The sequence below is a fragment of the Maylandia zebra genome, linkage group LG6 (assembly GCF_041146795.1).
Source record: "Maylandia zebra isolate NMK-2024a linkage group LG6, Mzebra_GT3a, whole genome shotgun sequence".
Lineage (NCBI taxonomy): Eukaryota > Metazoa > Chordata > Actinopteri > Cichliformes > Cichlidae > Maylandia > Maylandia zebra.
The window spans coordinates 6239654-6258948 of record NC_135172.1 but is presented as its reverse complement, the minus strand read 5'-3'; the positions used below and the strand labels follow the sequence as shown (position 1 = coordinate 6258948).

At 40.4% G+C, this 19295-nt stretch overlaps 1 protein-coding gene across 1 annotated transcript in view; it reads left to right on the top strand.

The window, feature by feature from the left end:
* The window catches only part of gtpbp2b (GTP binding protein 2b), a 32771-nt gene that overhangs the window by 2744 nt on the left and 10732 nt on the right, over window positions 1-19295 (top strand). The window contains exons 3-8 of the mRNA XM_014411384.4: window positions 3785-3969; window positions 5687-5798; window positions 6017-6214; window positions 7357-7531; window positions 10314-10533; window positions 13530-13665. Coding sequence (XP_014266870.1) covers window positions 3785-3969; window positions 5687-5798; window positions 6017-6214; window positions 7357-7531; window positions 10314-10533; window positions 13530-13665 — 1026 coding nt within the window. The remainder of the gene's footprint in view (window positions 1-3784; window positions 3970-5686; window positions 5799-6016; window positions 6215-7356; window positions 7532-10313; window positions 10534-13529; window positions 13666-19295) is intronic.

Below are 19295 nucleotides of genomic sequence, written 5' to 3'. Positions count from 1 at the left end.
TCCGTGTGTTAACGTGGGTCAGATGTCAGGAGGCAGAGTTCAGGAGTCTGACAGCTGTGGGGAAGAAGCTGTTCCGGTACCTAGTGGTCTTAGTCCGGAGGCTCCTGTAGCGCCTCCCAGAGGGCAGGAGGGTGAAGAGTCCATGTGATGGGTGACTGGGGTCTTCGATGATTTTCCCAGCCCTTTTCAGACACCGCTTCCTGTAGATGTCTTTTATGGCAGGAAGTGGTGCTCCGGCGATGCGCTGGGCAGTTTTCACGACCCTCTGCAACGCCTTCCGGTCCGAGGCAGAGCAGTTCCCGTACCAGACTGTTATACAGTTGGTCAGGATGCTCTCGATGGTGCAGCGATAGAAGTTCACCAGGATGTCTGAGGACAGGTGGTTCTTCCTCAGAGTCCTCAAGAAGAAGAGGCCCTGGTGAGCCTTCTTGACCAGCTTGGAGTAGTTGGTCGTCCAGATGAGATCCTCGGAGATGTGGACTGCCAGGAACTTGAAGCTGCTCACACGCTCCACGGCCGTCCCCTTAATGTGGATGGGTGGATGTGGGTCAGCTATTATGATGTGATGAACTTCTTTTCATTTGTAAGCTGTTAAAGTTTTTTAACCCTCAGCCATAAAAGGTCTTGCCATCACCTGCTGGGCGATGAGCAAGCAGATGGCGTGAACACAAAAGGTTGTGAACGCGATAACTCATGAACGAAGGGATTTAGCTTCAGTTTGATGTCTGCTAAAAGTCTCGAATGAGTTTGAATCTCAGTAGCCTTGACCTCAAGGTCAGATGTCAAGTTTTTAGAAAATCTTGTGAATGTGATAACTCAAGAGAAAGTCCAACTTATTACCACCAGCAGCAACTGTGTGACAGAGAGCATGTTTGGCTACAAATAAAAAAAAAAAAAAAAAAATAAGAGTCAATTGGTGCTACTAAAAACAGCTATCTGAGAAAGGATTAAATAATTGTGGAAAAGACTAGGAAAATTATGTTGCATATCTTAGATTGATTAGTTAGTTCGTGCACATAAATGGACAAATATTGGGTGATTCCATATTTTTAACCATTTTATGAATAATTAATTCAGCAGTGGGCTAATAAAATGCTTAACATACTAGGAAGGTATTGATAACTACACTAAAAATGTGGTCATCAAAACTGTCACCCAGTGGTGAGGTTGTTGTTAAATGCTGTATATTCTTATTATAGGTATTTTCTTTAGGTTCCTAAAATATCTTCAAAGTTTTGAAATAAACTTGGTGAACCAGCAGGAAGGAACCCGAATTTTGTCTGATTTTAGCCTAATGGCATAAAGGCATCCTTCTTCCTAAGCTCCTTACAGTTCCTAAAATGGATTACTGCCCACTTAAAAACATCAGATTTTTTATCTCTGTCATCTGTTTATGGGCTGGATAGCTGTGCTGAATTAGACCGTCACATGTATTCAGGGTAACTCTGCTCTCATCTGTGAAAACTGCAGTCTGCCAGTGGTGGATCTGTTAATTCTGGTATTCTATGGCATTTTCTATGGCAAATGCCAGTTGGATTCCACTGTGCTGGGCAGGGCCCACTAGAGCAGTGGTTCTCAAAATTTTCACAATGAGTACCACCTCGTCAGTCCAATAATCGACGATGGGCAAAATATCCGCGCATGCGCAGACTTTTTGATGGGCAGAGCAATGTAGTCATGCACGGACTGACATGGACAAACTAATTTCCCCCCAAAAAATTAGGGCTGTCACGATTAACGTGATTAAAATTTTTAACACGCTCAACCAATCTGGACAGCAGAATGAAAAACCTTTGAACGAACTGCCTGAAGTGTGTTGACAGAGACATTTCAGGGATTTTGACTCAGTTTGCGCTCCAGATGGGTTAATTGTTAATCGCGTTAGTCATGATGACGGCACATTAAAGCTGACAGCACTAAAAAAAAATTAAGTATAAACTCGCCAATTTGGGATTTCTTTGGCTTTTAACTGGATGAAAGAGGTAAACCTAAGGATGTAATCAAAGCAGTGTGCTGCTTGTACAGACGTGTTATGCGCGCATAACTTGCATGAGCAGGTACGTGTCCACCATCTGGCTGAGTATGCTAGGCTATCACCAGCTTCTGCAGTTCCATCAACAAGCATTTGGGCACACTCTGAGGAGGGTGCATTTGCTCGCAGATGAAAGAGTTAAAACAGTGTTAGCTCCATCATTATTAGCAAACTTACTCATGGGCAAACAAATAAATAAATCGCTCTTATAAAAACGATCGCTGATGGGCTCAGCCTATTGTCGATAGTAGATATATTCGTCCAATCGCCCAACCCTAGTATGAACCCTACTTCCAGGTCCAAATTGGTCTGCGTTTATTAAGGCTGTTGTGTTTTTAACATGTTTTATTGCTTTGGATCTTGTTCTCTTTAATATGAACAAGCCCCTAAAAAAGGCTGTGATCACTGTCGGCCTTTCTCCGTTTTTATTACCACTGTTCATTTTAAAGCTCAGTTTTTAAAACCTTATGACATAACTACAGCCCAGCCCATGCAGCAGTAAAACTAACCTCATATTGTGGATGGATAATCTCAGTTGTTCTCCTGACTAAAGTTTGGTTTGTTTACAGCATCCTGCCATGCAGTTGTATTGGTCCCTAACCATGGGGAACCCTCACATTAACTTTTATTGAATGGAAAAAGATTAGCGTTCATCCTCCAACTTCACTGTGTTTATATTATGCTAACCATCACATAGCACATCATTATATGCACGCTAGCCCAGCTTTAGTACCTTACAAACGTCATTGCTGTTTAGTTTTCTGACTTCATTTATGTCGGAAGTGATAGCACAGCTGTACGTTTTAATTTTTCAGAAATCCCTCAGTCAGAACATGGTATATTATTTAATCTTAAAAATTTGTGGGGCAGACTTCCCACATACCACTAGAGGGTGGGTGATATTAAAGTCCTGTTATTAGTATATGTGAGGGGGCAAACTCCTCAAGATGGGTGGTGACCATGGTGGCCATTTAGAAGTCGGCCATCTTGGATACAACTTTTGTTTTTTCAATAGGAAGAGGGCCATGTGACACATCAAACTTATTGGTAATGTCACAAGAAAAACAATGGTGTGCTTGGTTTCAACGTAACTTGAACAGGACTTTAATATCACCAACCATTCCCATGTTATTACGGTGTATCCATATAAATGGCCCACCCTGTAGTCTGTTTCTGAGTGTTTGGTCAGAGACATTAACAACAACCCTTATGTAGGTTTTCACTTTCAGTAGTATCAATGTTTGTACAAGTAATGTCTATATGTTGATTCATGGTTTTCTTTGGGGGGGTATCTGCTATAAAAAGACATGGCCAGGAAAATCTCCTTCATATTTTTCTGTGTTTAATCATCAGTTACTTTGACACAATGGCATCTGCTGTGATGCTGATGAGGTCTCAGAAGTGTTAGCTTTATTTATATACCTAGATTTACACTATTTCTCTATTGCAGAAAAAGTGTCACATAGTTTGGAATTAAATATTTGTAATTTACAAGGTTTCGAGGGTGCTTTCGACGGTACGTATCCAAGATAAATGACCATAAGTATATGTTTCTGACAGAGTCAAAATTAAATTGAATATAATCAGGACTTTCTGAATCAGAATTAAAGAATTAAATCCTTCAGTTTTGAAAATCTTGGATTTAGTGTAGCTGACTTTTTTTATTTTACCTCAGAACTCCTATGTAAGCAGTGCTCTAGTTAAACTGTGGCCATTTACTACCTGTATCATTATGTATTTTCTATACTATAGTTGAAGCTGGTCAACCCCACACAGTACCGCTTTGAGCATCTGGCCACACAGCTGAAGTGGCGACTGCAGGAGGGCCGTGGCGAAGCTGTCTACCAGATAGGAGTAGAAGACAATGGTCTGCTAGTCGGCCTGACTGAGGCTGACATGAAGGCCTCACTCAACACTTTAAAGAAGATGGCAGAGAAGTAGGTCATCTTGTACAATTTATTTGCTGACATTAAGACGTCACCAAAGAATATATATAAGTGTCTTCACTCTGGTGTCACTCATTAGTTTTGGACTCCACAATGTTAGTGTCATGCTGGTTCTTTTGCAGCCAGAAATTACTATGTTTGGAGGACAGGGTGGCATGCTAAGTATCTGTTAAGCTTAGCAAGCTTGGTTAGCAAGCTTCATTCATAATATGGATCAGTGTAACATGTAGATTACTGACCCTGATTTTCTGGGGAAACATCGAACCATTCCCAGGCCATCTGTTGGATGTAATCTCTCCAGTAGGTCCTGGGTCTATGCTGGACATGCCTAGCCTGAAAACTATCCAGGAGGCGACAGTCTCAGCTGGCTCCTTTCAATGTGAAGTAGTATCGGCCTATCTGAGCCCCTCCTGAATAACTGAACTGTTAACAAAAACATCAGGACTAGATTAACAAATTTATTTATCAGCAACAGTGCTTCATCTGGTGACATGACTTGACATGACATAAAAGTTTGGAAGGAGCCACCCAACTCCATCAATATATGTCAAACCATGAGCTCCATGAATCCGTACAGTCTGGCTTCAGAACACACCACAGGACTGAGACTACTCTTATCAAAATAGCTAATGACATCATGACAGATGATTTTGGCCACATCAGTATCCTCAAGTTCCCAGATCTTTCTGCAGCTTTTGGCACTTGTTCTCACACCATCCAGCTTTCACATATATCCAGATATCTTGTCCTCACTGGTACTGTAATCTCCTGCTTTCAGTCCTACCTCTCCAACCCAACACAGTTTGTCAGATGGTCTCTGCCTGTGTTGTTACACACAATGTTATCTCAGCACCAAACCCTCCACCCAGTTCCCCCCGCAATTGCTTGTCAAATGTCTGCATTGCTTCAGAACATGGATGTCATCTAACCTACTTCAGCATCAATAGTAATAAAACTGATCTCTTGGTTCTGGCCCCCAAAGCCCTACTGTGGAAAACTGGTGTTCCACTCATTGTCGCAGACAGACGCCTCCTCTCACTTTCCCCAGAAGTTCACAACCAGGGTGTTGTTTTGGACTCGGCACTTTAAGTCCAGGCTTATATCCAATCTGCCACAATCTCTCTCAACTTTGGCCATCACTCACTGACTCAGATAACTTCATCCATTAAGGCTTTGTCACCACCTGGCTGGATTACTGCAGTCGGGCCCTGTTCAGAATGTCCAGCAACCCCCTGGGCAGGCATTGTCCAAAACTCAGCACTTTCTAACACACACTAAGCTCTGGAATTAGAGAAGGTTCAGTATATCAGTATTGATTATTAAATATGTAATGCGACATATCCCATCGCAATCTTACTTAAAGTACTAAATACCCAACTCTATGCTGTACTCACCATTAGCAGTCTTGCTAATCTTGAATGTTCTAATGTTTGTTTGTTTATTTAATTGTTTTTTGATAGTAATGTAAAGCACTTTTAATTTTTGTAGTTAACTTTCCACACATGACACAGAATGCCTAATTACATTTTCTTAGGTACATAAATCTACAATCATTAGGCATGTTTCCAGTCACTGTTTGAAATAAATTGAAACTGGGAGAAGCCGTCTAAGAAAAATTATTACTGCTTTGCTCAGTAAATTGATTGGGATCAGTGTAAACTAAATGAAAATTGAATGATAAAACTTAAGTCTTTTTCTTTCATTTCAGAGTCGGGGCTGACATCACTCTCCTCCGAGAGAGGGAGGTTGACTACGACTCAGACAGAAACACGCGCAAAATTGCAGAAGTCCTTGTTCGAAAAGTTCCTGATGATCAGCAGGTAAGAGTCTGTCTGTTACACATGGTAGAGGAAAAAGAGTCCAGTTGAATCTGGCAAAACAACAGTGGTGTCACAGCAATACTCTAAAAAGGATCACAGCATTGCCCATTTAGGCTTTAACTATAGAGAGCACCAAGGGTTCTTTTTTTAAACAGTGCTGTTTAATGGTTATGAAAATATGATCCCATTTTCTGTCTTGCTGTTTTGGTCTGCAACAGTTCCTGGATCTGCGGGTGGCAGTGCTAGGCAATGTGGACTCTGGGAAGTCAACCTTGCTGGGTGTCCTGACACAAGGCGAGTTGGACAATGGACGAGGCCGTGCACGGCTCAACCTTTTCAGACATTTGCATGAGATCCAGACCGGACGCACCTCCAGTATCAGCTTTGAGATCTTGGGCTTCAACAGCAAAGGAGAGGTAATCCCTTTGCCACTTAGGATATTAGCAATATTCAGAAGTTTACATTCACTATGGACATGAATTCATGCTACCTTGAGGCTTTTAGTGATTTCTTTGAACTGGGCTTTTTCCAGGGTGGAATGATTGTACAGTATACATCTTTAATGACTTTATAAACAACAAATTTAAATCTTTTAACAAGTGGTGTAGAGGGTTCTAGTGTCTTTTAACTTGATATAAATTTTTTGTCACATTTTTGGAGCATGCTTTTGGAATGGATAAAGCAGGCCAACATTAAGCTTCAAGGAATGGTCTTTGCCACACCCTCAACACAAAAATATAAATTTGTGGACTATGCTTAAAAGCCAAATTGATTTCAAGAAAATCACTTCAAATACTCTAAAATTCTAGAGAGTGGTCTAATATTCAGCCAGAAGTAGGCCAGGATCTTTTTAATTGCTGCCAGAAGCATCTGGTCAATGTGGGACATTTAACTTTTGTTTGCTCTGTTTTTTGAAACAGCTTTGTAACTTTATTTAAAGTTCAGTTTGAAATTTTGCATAATGCTCTTCTTTTACCATTGCTAAATTATTTAGATATGTTAAGGACTGTATTCTGTTATCTTTTGTTTATTAGTAGGTTCTAAAATATATTTTGCCTTCACAATCTCTAATGAAATCCTGAAAAAAAAATAATAATAAAGATTTATGGTGTATAACAATTTCACCTTTAGAAGCCCAAAATTACCATCATGCCCATGACGAGTGTATGGAAACTTTTCATTACAACTATATATCAGATATTGACTAATTTATTTCATGGGTCATATTTCTGCTTTGTAGATTGGCCTCTCACCATAGTGTTAAATGCAGTGTGTCAGACACAGTGAAGAACTACAGCATTTGAAATTTGGCAAGTATATTTTTAATGTGCTGCCTAATTGATTCTCTACCTGACTCTTAAAAATCAGTCAGGTAGAGAAAAAACACTTTGTGGTTGTTGTTGCCATTGCTGCACACCACAACTCAGGGTATTAGCATATTTATATTTGTAAACAATCCCTGACAATAAACAATCAAACTGTAAAAACAAAACAAAAGACGTGTTTTATTTCAATTCTGTCCTTTGGTGCAGCCTGTCTTGTATGTTACCTGTAAAAGGTTGTGAACTACAGTGAGTCCAGGACAGCTGAGGAGATCTGCGAAAGTTCTTCCAAGATGATCACCTTCATCGACCTTGCAGGACACCACAAGTATTTAAAGACCACCATCTTCGGCCTCACAAGTTATTGCCCTGACTTTGCCATGCTGGTGGTGAGCGCTAACACTGGTATTGGTAAGTAGCCTGTATTTTGTTTTTTGTGTTTTTTTTAATATCTAAAACCTGTGGGTAAGCCACAGATTTACATATCCAGTCAATTGAGAACATGCAAACTCCAGAAAAAATGGCCCAGGAATACCAAGAACCTTTTTAGAGACTTAACAACTGCATCACTATGTCCAAAAGATAAAAATTCTATGTGTAAATTTTGTAGGAATATTGTTTCTAGTTGGACGTGATTGTGGCAGGGTTCTTTTGCTCTTCCAGTGCCTTAACGCAAACTGATACAGTGGGGCAAAAGTATTTAGTCAGCCACCGATTGTGCAAGTTCCCCCACCTAAAATGATGACAGAGGTCAGTAATTTGCACCAGAGGTACACTTCAACTGTGAGAGACAGAATGTGAAAAAAAAATCCATGAATCCACATGGTAGGATTTGTAAAGAATTTATTCGTAAATCAGGGTGGAAAATAAGTATTTGGTCAATAACAAAAATACAACTCAATACTTTGTAACATAACCTTTGTTGGCAATAACAGAGGTCAAACGTTTACTATAGGTCTTTACCAGGTTTGCACACACAGTAGCTGGTATTTTGGCCCATTCCTCCATGCAGATCTTCTCGAGAGCAGTGATGTTTTGGGGCTGTCGCCGAGCAACACGGACTTTCAACTCCCGCCACAGATTTTCTATGGGGTTGAGGTCTGGAGACTGGCTAGGCCACTCCGGGACTTTCAAATGCTTCTTACGGAGCCACTCCTTTGTTGCCCGGGCGGTGTGTTTTGGATCATTGTCATGTTGGAAGACCCAGCCTCGTTTCATCTTCAAAGTTCTCACTGATGGAAGGAGGTTTTGGCTCAAAATCTCACGATACATGGCCCCATTCATTCTGTCCTTAACACGGATCAGTCGTCCTGTCCCCTTGGCAGAAAAACAGCCCCATAGCATGATGTTTCCACCCCCATGCTTCACAGTAGGTATGGTGTTCTTGGGATGCAACTCAGTATTCTTCTTCCTCCAAACACGACGAGTTGAGTTTATACCAAAAAGTTCTACTTTGGTTTCATCTGACCACATGACATTCTCCCAATCCTCTGCTGTATCATCCATGTGCTCTCTGGCAAACTTCAGACGGGCCTGGACATGCACTGGCTTCAGCAGCGGAACACGTCTGGCACTGCGGGATTTGATTCCCTGCCGTTGTAGTGTGTTACTGATGGTGACCTTTCTTACTTTGGTCCCAGCTCTCTGCAGGTCATTCACCAGGTCCCCCCGTGTGGTTCTGGGATCTTTGCTCACCGTTCTCATGATCATTTTGACCCCACGGGATGAGCTCTTGCGTGGAGCCCCAGATCGAGGGAGTTTATCAGTGGTCTTGTATGTCTTCCATTTTCTGATGATTGCTCCCACAGTTGATTTTTTCACACCAAGCTGCTTGCCTATTGTAGATTCACTCTTCCCAGTCTGGTGCAGGTCTACAATACTTTTCCTGGTGTCCTTCGAAAGCTCTTTGGTCTTGGCCATGGCGAAGTTTGGAGTCTGACTGTTTGAGGCTGTGGACAGGTGTCTTTTATACAGATGATGAGTTCAAACAGGTGCCATTCATACAGGTAACGAGTGGGGGACAGAAAAGCTTCTTACAGAAGACGTTACAGGTCTGTGAGAGCCAGAGATTTTCCTTGTTTGAGGTGACCAAATACTTATTTTCCACCCTGATTTACGAATAAATTCTTTACAAATCCTACCATGTGAATTCACGGATTTTTTTTTCACATTCTGTCTCTCACAGTTGAAGTGTACCTCTGGTGCAAATTACTGACCTCTGTCATCATTTTAAGTGGGGGAACTTGCACAATCGGTGGCTGACTAAATACTTTTTTGCCCCACTGTACGTTATGAACAGAGCAGGTTTCTCTTTGATTGTGTAGGGTTTCATTTGATGAAGACATTATCTAGGAGTTAGTTGGATAAAAGAGGTGTCATGACGTGGTATAAAAGATACAAGAAACAAATGAGATGTGTTGTCTGTCCAAACACACTTGTATTCTACCTGTCGGGATCACTTGGAACCCCGGGCGAGCAGATACTAAAAAGTACCTGGTAACAGGAACTAATGGAAAACCCTATAAAAACTGGCAAACCGTGCCGACTTGCTCTGAGTAGGTACTAATGGAAAAAGGGCTTTGAATTTTGTTTTTATAATTATTCTTTACTTGCTTTCAGACCATTATGCGACCATCTGCAGCTGCAGCTGAAAGAATAAAAACTAAAACTGTCTTATGCAAATTTAAACATTAGTCAAACAGAATACTCATCTACACCTCATCAGATTCTTCCGTGACTTAATGATAGAGGCATTGACAAGTCTGTTAACACACCCAGCATTTTTACAAGCTTTCCTTCATGTGTCAAATAGGCTACACTTTAGTGATAAAGCACCTCTTTTCTGGTCTTACTAACCTATAACATTTAAGACACAGAGTGATTTTAACAATAATCGACTATACAGTAATTTTTTTCCTCTCCACTTCTAATCCTGGTTACCAGTGTTTGGGTAAGTGAATCCAGATAACTGACAGATACTCTAGGTATGTTTAACTCACTTCATAGTACAGAGTCCAGGCCTCTGACTACTTTCTAGGCACAAATAATTTGAATATTTAAAAATTAAATAGAATTGTTCTCACTTGGATCCAACTGCCTTGTAACGTTTAGATTTCCTATGCACATAAGATGCGAAACATCACAAGACAAGTGTTCTGGGTAATTGAGTATTTTATTTGTTTCCTTCATCCAGCTGGTACAACTAGGGAACACCTGGGCTTGGCCATGGCGCTGAAAGTTCCTATCTTCATTGTAGTCAGTAAAGTGGACCTGTGTTCCCGAGGCACTGTGGAGCGAACAGTCAGACAACTAGAGCGAGTTCTGAAGCAGCCAGGCTGCAACAAGGTGCCCATGGTGGTGTTGAACCCTGACGATGCTGTGAGTGCAGCACAGCAGTTCACCCAGTCCACATGGTGAGTAAAAATACTCAATACTTATCAGCTACTGTGTATGGCGGGGAATAGCTTAATTGTACAGTGTATACAGCAGTATAAACAAAATTCACTAATATATAGATAAAGCAGTATATAGTGCTGCAGAAATGATAAGTGAAGGTCATGGAAATACTGCTACGATACACAAAGCACAAAATAGCTGTTCTATAATGGATGATAACATTTTCGGAAAACTTGTTTAAAGTCGAATTCATAAATCGCATTGCATTTTGGGTAATCACCACAATGTTGTTGTTCATGCACATCCAAAGCAAAGACTGACACCAACAGGTAATACGGAGGAAAATAAACTAATGAACACTAATATTAATATTGCACTGTAATAGTGACCTTGCATGGTCTACCTACAGTGGGATGCAAAGGTTTGGCCAACCTTGTTAATAGTCATTATTTTCCTGTATAAATCGTTGGTTGTTACAATAATAAATGTCAGTTAAATATATCATATAGGAGACACACACAGTTAGGGCTGGGCGATATGGCCTAAAATCCATATCGCGATATAATTTGAAGCACGTGCGGTAACGATATATATCGCGATATATTCTTTTCTTCTGTATAACATATTTTCCACACTATAAGGCAGACTTACAATCCTTTAATTTTCTCAAAAATTGAGTGTGTCTCATGTATGAATTCTGGTTGTGCTTACTGACCTCGAACCGATTTTGGCGTGCAGAAATCTGTTAAAAAATGTTTTGATGGATTGTCAGAGCATTACGGCTGCCGTAGTAAGGAGCTTCGCGGAGTAATCCGGGTCCAAAACTCCGTCTGCTTCAGGTCCCAAAGTCAAACGAACACTGAGAGAAAGGAGAATCATTTCTCCTCTTATCCGTTCGTACGGATTTCCAGCACCCGTACGAACCCTGAAAATCATCAGCGTTGCTGCTTTAGCAGGTGTAACAATTAAGTTTAACATCCAGGCATCCACGAAAACAGAATTTATTAAATTTAACGGAGTTAGAAGTTAACAGGAAGTTAGCTCGCTAGTTTCCACCTAAACATGACATACCATGTTCTGACTGAGAGATTTTTGAAACTAATTAAAACGTACAGCTCTGCTACCACTTCCAACATAAATGAAGACAGAAAACTAAACAGCAGTGGCGTTTGCAGGGTTACTAAAGTTGGACTACCTGGTATATAATGTTGTGCTACATGATTGCTAGCGACACAGCTATGTTAGCATAACATTAGCACAGTGAAGCTGGAGGATGAACGCCAACTTTTTTCCACTCGATAAATTTATTTATTTAGTTTATTTTATCACTACCTGTCATTTATTGCAGATTACTTGTATTTGCTTAATTGTTTACTAAATGTTTGAGGTGTGAAAGAAACTGCAAAGTATGGGTGTGTGTGGTTGAAGGATGTGTTCGTGCATGTGCGTGCGCGAGAAGGGGGAGGCGCGAACAGTTTTCTTGTAAAACAAAGGGGGGCCTAGCAAAAAAAGTTTGGGAACCACTGGTTTAGGGGAAGGATAAAGAAAGCTGTCTCAGAGATTTAAGCTGTCTGTTTCCACAGTTAGGAACATATTGAGAAAATGGAAGACCACAGGCTCTGTTCAAGTTAAGGCTCAAAGTGGCAAGAAAGTGACCAAGAAAAATCTCGGATAGACAGAAGTGATGAATGGTGAACAGTCAGAGTCAACCCACAGACCAGCACCAAAGACCTACAACATTATCTTGCAGCAGATGGAGTCACCGTGCATCGTTCAACCATTCGACGCACTTTACGCAAGGAGATGCTGTATGCGAGAGTGATGCAGAGGAAGCCTTTTCTCCGCCCACAGCACAAACAGAGCCGCTTGAGGTTTGCTAAAGCACATTTGGACAAGCCAGCTTCATTCTGGAATAAGGTGCTGTGGACTGATGAAACTAAAATTGAGTTATTTGGGCATAACAAGGGGCGTTATGCATGGAGGAAAACGAACACAGCATTCCAAGAAAAACACCTGCTACCTACAGTAAAATATGGTGGTGGTTCCATCATGCTGTGGGGCTGTGTGGCCAGTGCAGGGACTGGGAATCTTGTCAAAGTTGAGGGACACATGGATTCCAGTCAGTATCAGCAGATTCTGGAGACCAATGTCCAGGAATCAGTGACAAAGCTGAAGCTGCGCCGGGATCTTTCAACGACCTGAAACACTGCTCAAAATCCACTAAGGCATTCATGCAGAGGAACCAGTACAACGTTCTGGAACGGCCATCTCAGTCCCCAGACCTGAATATTATTGAAAATCTGTGGTGTGAGTTAAAGAGAGCTGTCTATGTTTGGAAGCTATTAAACCTGAATGAACTAGAGATGTTTTATAAAGAGGAATGGTCGAAAATAACTTCAACCACAATCCAGACTTTCATTGGAACCTACAGGAAGCGTTTAGAGGCTGTAATTTCTCAAATATCACTGTGTGTGTCTGCTATATGATATGTTCAACTGACATTTTTTATTATAACAACCAACGATTTACACAGGAAAATAATGACTATGTAGTAGTTGCACTAAACTGTATTGTAAATCTTAAAAGTAAAAGTCATTCATACATGAAATACTTTTATGTCTTTTGTTGTGGCTCAGTATTTGATTACAGCACTTTGTGTTCTGTTGCAGGAGCAGGAGCTTGTAGTTACTTTGTTCTCCATTGATACTGGTCAGAGATTTGCACAACAACTTTTATGTGTCTGAGGTGTAACATTGTGTGTAGTATCTGTATTATCCCATTATCAACTTGTATTTCTATTAAGAACGGTTTTGTGTTGGTGAATTCACAATCTATTCATGATCGTGAATTCACTTATCTGTATGTCCACAGTGGAAAAATATTACACTTAATGATGTACTTAATTGAATTTTCACTTCACTGTGTGTGTGTGTGTGTGTGTGTGTGTGTGTGTGTGTGTGTGTGTGTGTGTGTGTGTGTGTGTGTGTGTGTTTGGCTGGATGCACATTTGCAGCATTACACCCATCTTCACCCTTTCCAGTGTGTCTGGTGAGAATCTGGACCTCCTGAAGGTTTTTTTGAACATCCTTCCTCCACTGAGCAACAGCAAGGAGCAGGAAGAGCTGATGCAGCAGCTCACTGAGTTTCAGGTATCCAAACCCACGTACACACATGTGCTTTTTTTTCCATCACTTCTTGTTTTTTTTCATTTTTTATTTTTTTTATAAACAATCATATATCTATGTCTATACATACACATTTATATACCTAAATAAGTATATTCAGAGGAGGGGGAGAGGGGGAAAAAAAAAACCCCAAAGCAAACAAGTATTTAACTGTAGCTACACCAAATAGTGCCATTACTGGGTCTGGGGGGAGCTGTTTTTTTTTTTCCAACAATATCTTTATTGCGTTTCAAAATTACATACAGAAATTGGAGTACTTCCACAGCAAAGGAAACATCCAGGGCAGCTAAATTATTGTATAACAGTCAATCGCCCTCCCTTGCAAATCAGACACTTATAAGATGTTAGAGAGCAACAGTTAAGTGGAAGTACAAACTATATCACCTGTAAATAATAACTTAGTCAAACAAAGGAAAAGGAAAACACAACCCCCCCCCCCCCCCCCCCCCCCCCCAAAAAAAAAAAAAAAAAATTATATATATATATATATATATACACACATACACACATATATATACATACATATACATACACATACATATACACATATATATACATATATACACACACATATATATATATATATACATAAAAATATATAAAATAAGCTTCTCTATTTCCAAGGGTTGCTCAACATCAACTCGGTTACACTATTGTGCATGGTTCAAAGTTACAAACTCAAATGTACAATTCACACAGCATTAAAGATCAAGTATAAAAGAGATTAATTTAGGAAACTGCAGAGGACCACCAACATTTACACCCCATCTGCCCCATCCACCATACTGCCAAGATCCATATTTCCCATATATTGCATAAAGGGACCCCAGATGTTTTGAAAAAGTGGTAGTTTCCCCTTGATAATGTAAGTAATTTTTTCCATAGGTAAAGTTGTGGACAATTCCTTAATCCAGTTAATGTATTTTGGTTTACTGGTCTTCCTCCATGAGAGTGCTATGACTCTTTTTGCCAGCAGTAGACATAAGTCCAGGGCGGTAATTACCTTTCTAGACATAAGATGTCCATCAGGATATAACCCTAAAATAAAAAGTTTAGGGTCAAGAGCTAGTTGTGTACCCAATATAATATCCAGGCTAATAATTTCCCGGGCTTTTCCCCTTGATCATAGAATGTCTGTTTAAGACGCAAAAGATGTGAGGCTGCCTTAGAAGCAGAAAGTTCATTATACTGTGTTCTTAGTAACAGAAGCTTTTGATGGACTCTTGGACAAAAACTTTGAAAATATTCTCCCTCAAGCATCTCAATCTCTGCCTCCAACTTTTTTGTTTTCTGATAAGTTTGCTTTGCTCTATAACTTGTGAAGCTAATAATCTGACCCCTTATGTAGGCCTTAAAAGCTTCCCATCTTGAGCAGGGTGATGTTTCATCCCTATTAGTATAAAAAAAAATGTTTATTTGGTTATCTATGAAAGATATAAATTCTGAGTCTAGGAGCCACTTTTGTTTAAATCTCCACCTAGGGGGATCTCTCTTCAGTCGCAAATCTTCATATATTAACGAGTTTGGCGAATGGTCAGATATTAAAATATTATCATAGTGACAGTCCTTTATTTTATAACTCAAATTGGCAGAAACTAAAAAGTAATCAATACGCGAGTATGATTTATGTGTATGTGAATAGCAGGAGTATTTTAAGACCTTAGGGTTCATATCCCTCCAAATATCCCTCAGATCAAGTTCTTTCATAAAATGTTGAATAGTTTGCCTACTTTTAGGATGAGAGAGATCAATACCTGAGCTCCTATCCAATTCTGGGTTCAACGTACAATTAAAATCCCCTGCTATAATAAGGCTACCAGACAGACATGATACTGTAAGAAAAAGATTATGAAAAAACTTTGGGTCGTCAGTGTTTGGAGCATAGATATTTATCAGGATTATTTTTTCCGTAATAAGTGTGCCCTGTAAAATAACATATCTCCCAGCCTTGTCTTTAATAACCCTTGTCACCTGAAATGATATAGATTTGTGGATCAAGATCATAACACCTCTTGCCTGAGAAGTGAAGGGCGCAGAATATATACTGCCTTGCCACCTCCTCCTAATCTTCGCCTCTTGACTAGACAACAGGTGCGTTTCCTGTAGCAGCATGATATCAGAGTGCATAGAGTTCAGCCTAGACATTACTTGTTTTACCTTCTCCAGTTTTTGTAGCCCTCTGCAGTTCCAAGAAGAAATTTTAATTCTTATCCCACCAGACATAACATATAACACTGAATGAGCTTCCCAACACATTTGAAATATTAAAGGACAGAGAAACAAATAATACCTGAATGTCAAAAACTACATCCATAACCATGAATACTGAATATGCCCCTTTAACTTGAACTTGGGCACCCATTTCCCTCCCCCTATACATATTGGCACCTGTCTAACAGCTAAAGGTTGTTCCACCCAAAAGTGAGGATCAACCGACTGTGCCTGAACACTTTTCCCTTACCCCACCCCGCTATGCAAACAAAAAACTCGTTATTGAATACGATAAGAAAATCAGGGTACTAATAGTGGCTGTGAGCCTCTGGACCAATAAACAAATAAATATAACAAACCGGCCTTTCTCTCTCTCACTTCTTTTTAAACTTAAAGCTCAGTAATCACCCCTCCATGCCAACACACTGTAGTATGACCATGATTACATCATCTCACCCCGGTCCACTTTCTGACCTCAGAGCCTTCACAAAGTTCTCCGCTTCACCTGGCAGGTTAAAGATGCGGGACTGTCCGTTGTGTGTCACTATCAGTCGCGCAGGAGGAATCATGCCGTACCGGATACCCATGGAGCGAAGCTGTTGTCTCACGGCGTCAAACTCTTTCTGTTTTTTGTGCACTCCGGTCGCTAGGTCCTCATAAAATCTCACCGGGCGATTCTTGAAAAGAATCTGTCCCTTTGCCCTGGCAGCTCTTATCACGGTCATTTTATCCTTGTAATTTAGAAACTTCATGATCATAGTCCTTGGTGCAGCGGTATTTGACATATTCTTCTGGCCGACCCGATGCGCTCTCTCCAGCGTCAGAGTGGTTCGTAGCGGCGCCAAGTTCAGAGCCTCCGGTAGCCAGCTTTCCAAAAAAGCGCACGCGTCTTCTCCTTCTGCGTCCTCGGGCAGGTTAACAAGTCTCAAGTTAGATCGTCGCGATCTGGTCTCCAGATCCAGCACTTTGTCCTCGAGGTTTTTGTTGTTATTTTCAAGAGTCCGTACCTTTGCTTCCAAGGTGGTAATGCTATCTTCCGCTGCAGATATCCGGGCCTCCGCCTCGCTGACCCGCTTGGCACACTCATTAACATCCTTCCTCACGGTCTCTATTGCTGACAAAATACCATCAAGTTTGGAGGAAAAATCGGATTTCAAGCTTGCAATAGCCGCCAGTATTACGTCTGAGCCTTCGGCCGTCTTTTCTCTCTCAGTCGGCTCATCATTTCCCTCCTCCACCGCCTGGCTAGCGTTAATATTAGTCTCGCTATCTTCACGGCTAACGCTAGCTTCACAGCTAGCCTCAGAGTTCAACTTAGAAGTGAAGTCAGATAATTTTGATTGAGTCGGTCTACCAATGTTTTTCCCGGGTTTCCTTTGCGAGAGAGGCATCACAGCTGTCCTAGGTGTCGTTCAATGTCTAACAAACGAGTATTATTCAGGATTTTACAGAAAGATAGCGGAGCAGAAGTGTGCACGTCCTTTCAGCCAGCCGCCATTACCGGACCCGGGAGCTGTTTTTTAAAAATATCAGACAAAGTTTTAAATATTTTAGACCAATAGGTAGCGATATTAGGACATGTCCAAAACATATGTGACAATGAGGCAGAATTCTGGCCACATCGATCACATCTTGAGTCAGCCCCTGGAAACATCCTTGAAACCTTCAATTTAGACAGATGGAGCCTATGCAGGACCTTAAATTGTAGTAGTCCGTGCCTGCAGCAGACAGAAGTGGAGTGAACCAGTTCCTGTGCCTTAGTCCATTGATCTTTAGTGATGTTAGTAGCCAGTTCTTCACTCCAAGCATTTCTCAAGTGGTCCAATGTAGTTGTACTGTCTATTTGCAAAAGTTGGTTGTAGATCCTAAAAATGGCTCCTTTCTTTAGCCGGTTCATTAGGAACAGATCATCTGAAACTAGCTTTTGTGGTTCATTGGGAAAGGATGGAAACGTTTCTTTAATAAAATGATGTATTTGTAAATACTTGAAAAAATCTCTGTTTTCTATGGAAAATTTTTGCTGAAGTTGTTGAAACGAAGGAAAAAGATTATCAATAAACAGATCCTTGATTGTGTGTATCCCTTTGGAAGTCCATAGCTGGAATGTTAATCCTGAGAGCAATGTGTATGCTTGATTATGAATTAATGGTGTAAAGATTGAACATTGACGCCAATGAAAATGCTTTCTAATTTGAGACCAAATTTTTAGTGAGTCAGACACTACTGGATTTTTACATTTATGCTTACCCAGATCTGAGTTTGAATGAACCAAAGATTTAAGAGTATTAGAGAAAAAAGTCATACTTTCCATCCGTTCCCAATCAGGTCTATGTTCCCCGCCCCAGAATGACATACAACGTATATTACAGGCCCAATAATAAAACTGAAAACAAGGCAACCCCATTCCTCCTGTAATCTTGAATCTTTGGAGAAATATCTTTTTTATTCTGGGTGTCTTCTTGTTCCAGATAAACTGAGAGATTAACTGGTCTATTTTCTTAAAAAAAGTTTTTGTGATCAATATTGGGATACATCGAAACAAAAATAAAAATTTGGGTAAAGTGCTCGTCCTAATGATATTTACTCGGCCAGCAAGCGAGATGGGCAGTTTAGACAGTCTTTCCAAGTTCTGTTCAGTTTGATTTTATAAATTAATAAAATTATGTTTGAAAAGGCCAGAGAATTCACGGGTTACAGTTATTCCAAGATATTTGAAGATATTTGAGATTGTAAAAGGAAACGAGATCAATGTAGCGCTATCTAATTTTTCTAAAGAACTAATCGGAAACAATATGCTTTTTGTTAAGTTGATTTTGTATCCAGAAATTTTCCCAAATTCAGTTAGAACTGTCATAATTTTTGGCAATGATTTAGTAGGGTCAGTGATATATAGCAACATTTTTCCATCACTTCTGGTGACATAGCCCTGACTTAAATTAATTTCCTTGAGATTTACTTTATCCTCAGTATAACTCTACCCAGTACTTCATTATTGAACATGCATCGGTTAAACCCAATAGTCATTGGTTTTAACCGATGCATGACACTAGAGATGGACCGATCCGATATTACGTATCGGTATCGGTCCAATACTGGCCTAAATTACTGGATCGGATATCGGAGAGAAATAAAAAATTTAATCCGATCCATTAAATATCACAAAAGCACCTCACAAAACTTGTGACATGGCGTAACTCGGCTCATAGCCTTAGCACGTCGAGCAGTATGCGTCACGTGATAGAGCGGCTGTGGCGTGCGAGACCTCTCAGTGGTCTGGTTGAGTATTTGGAGCCTCACTACCAAACCGGCATTTCATCTCCGAGAAAGTGATCCCAGAGAGAAGTAAAGCAAGTTCATAAGTTCATCTCTGAATGTTTGTAAAG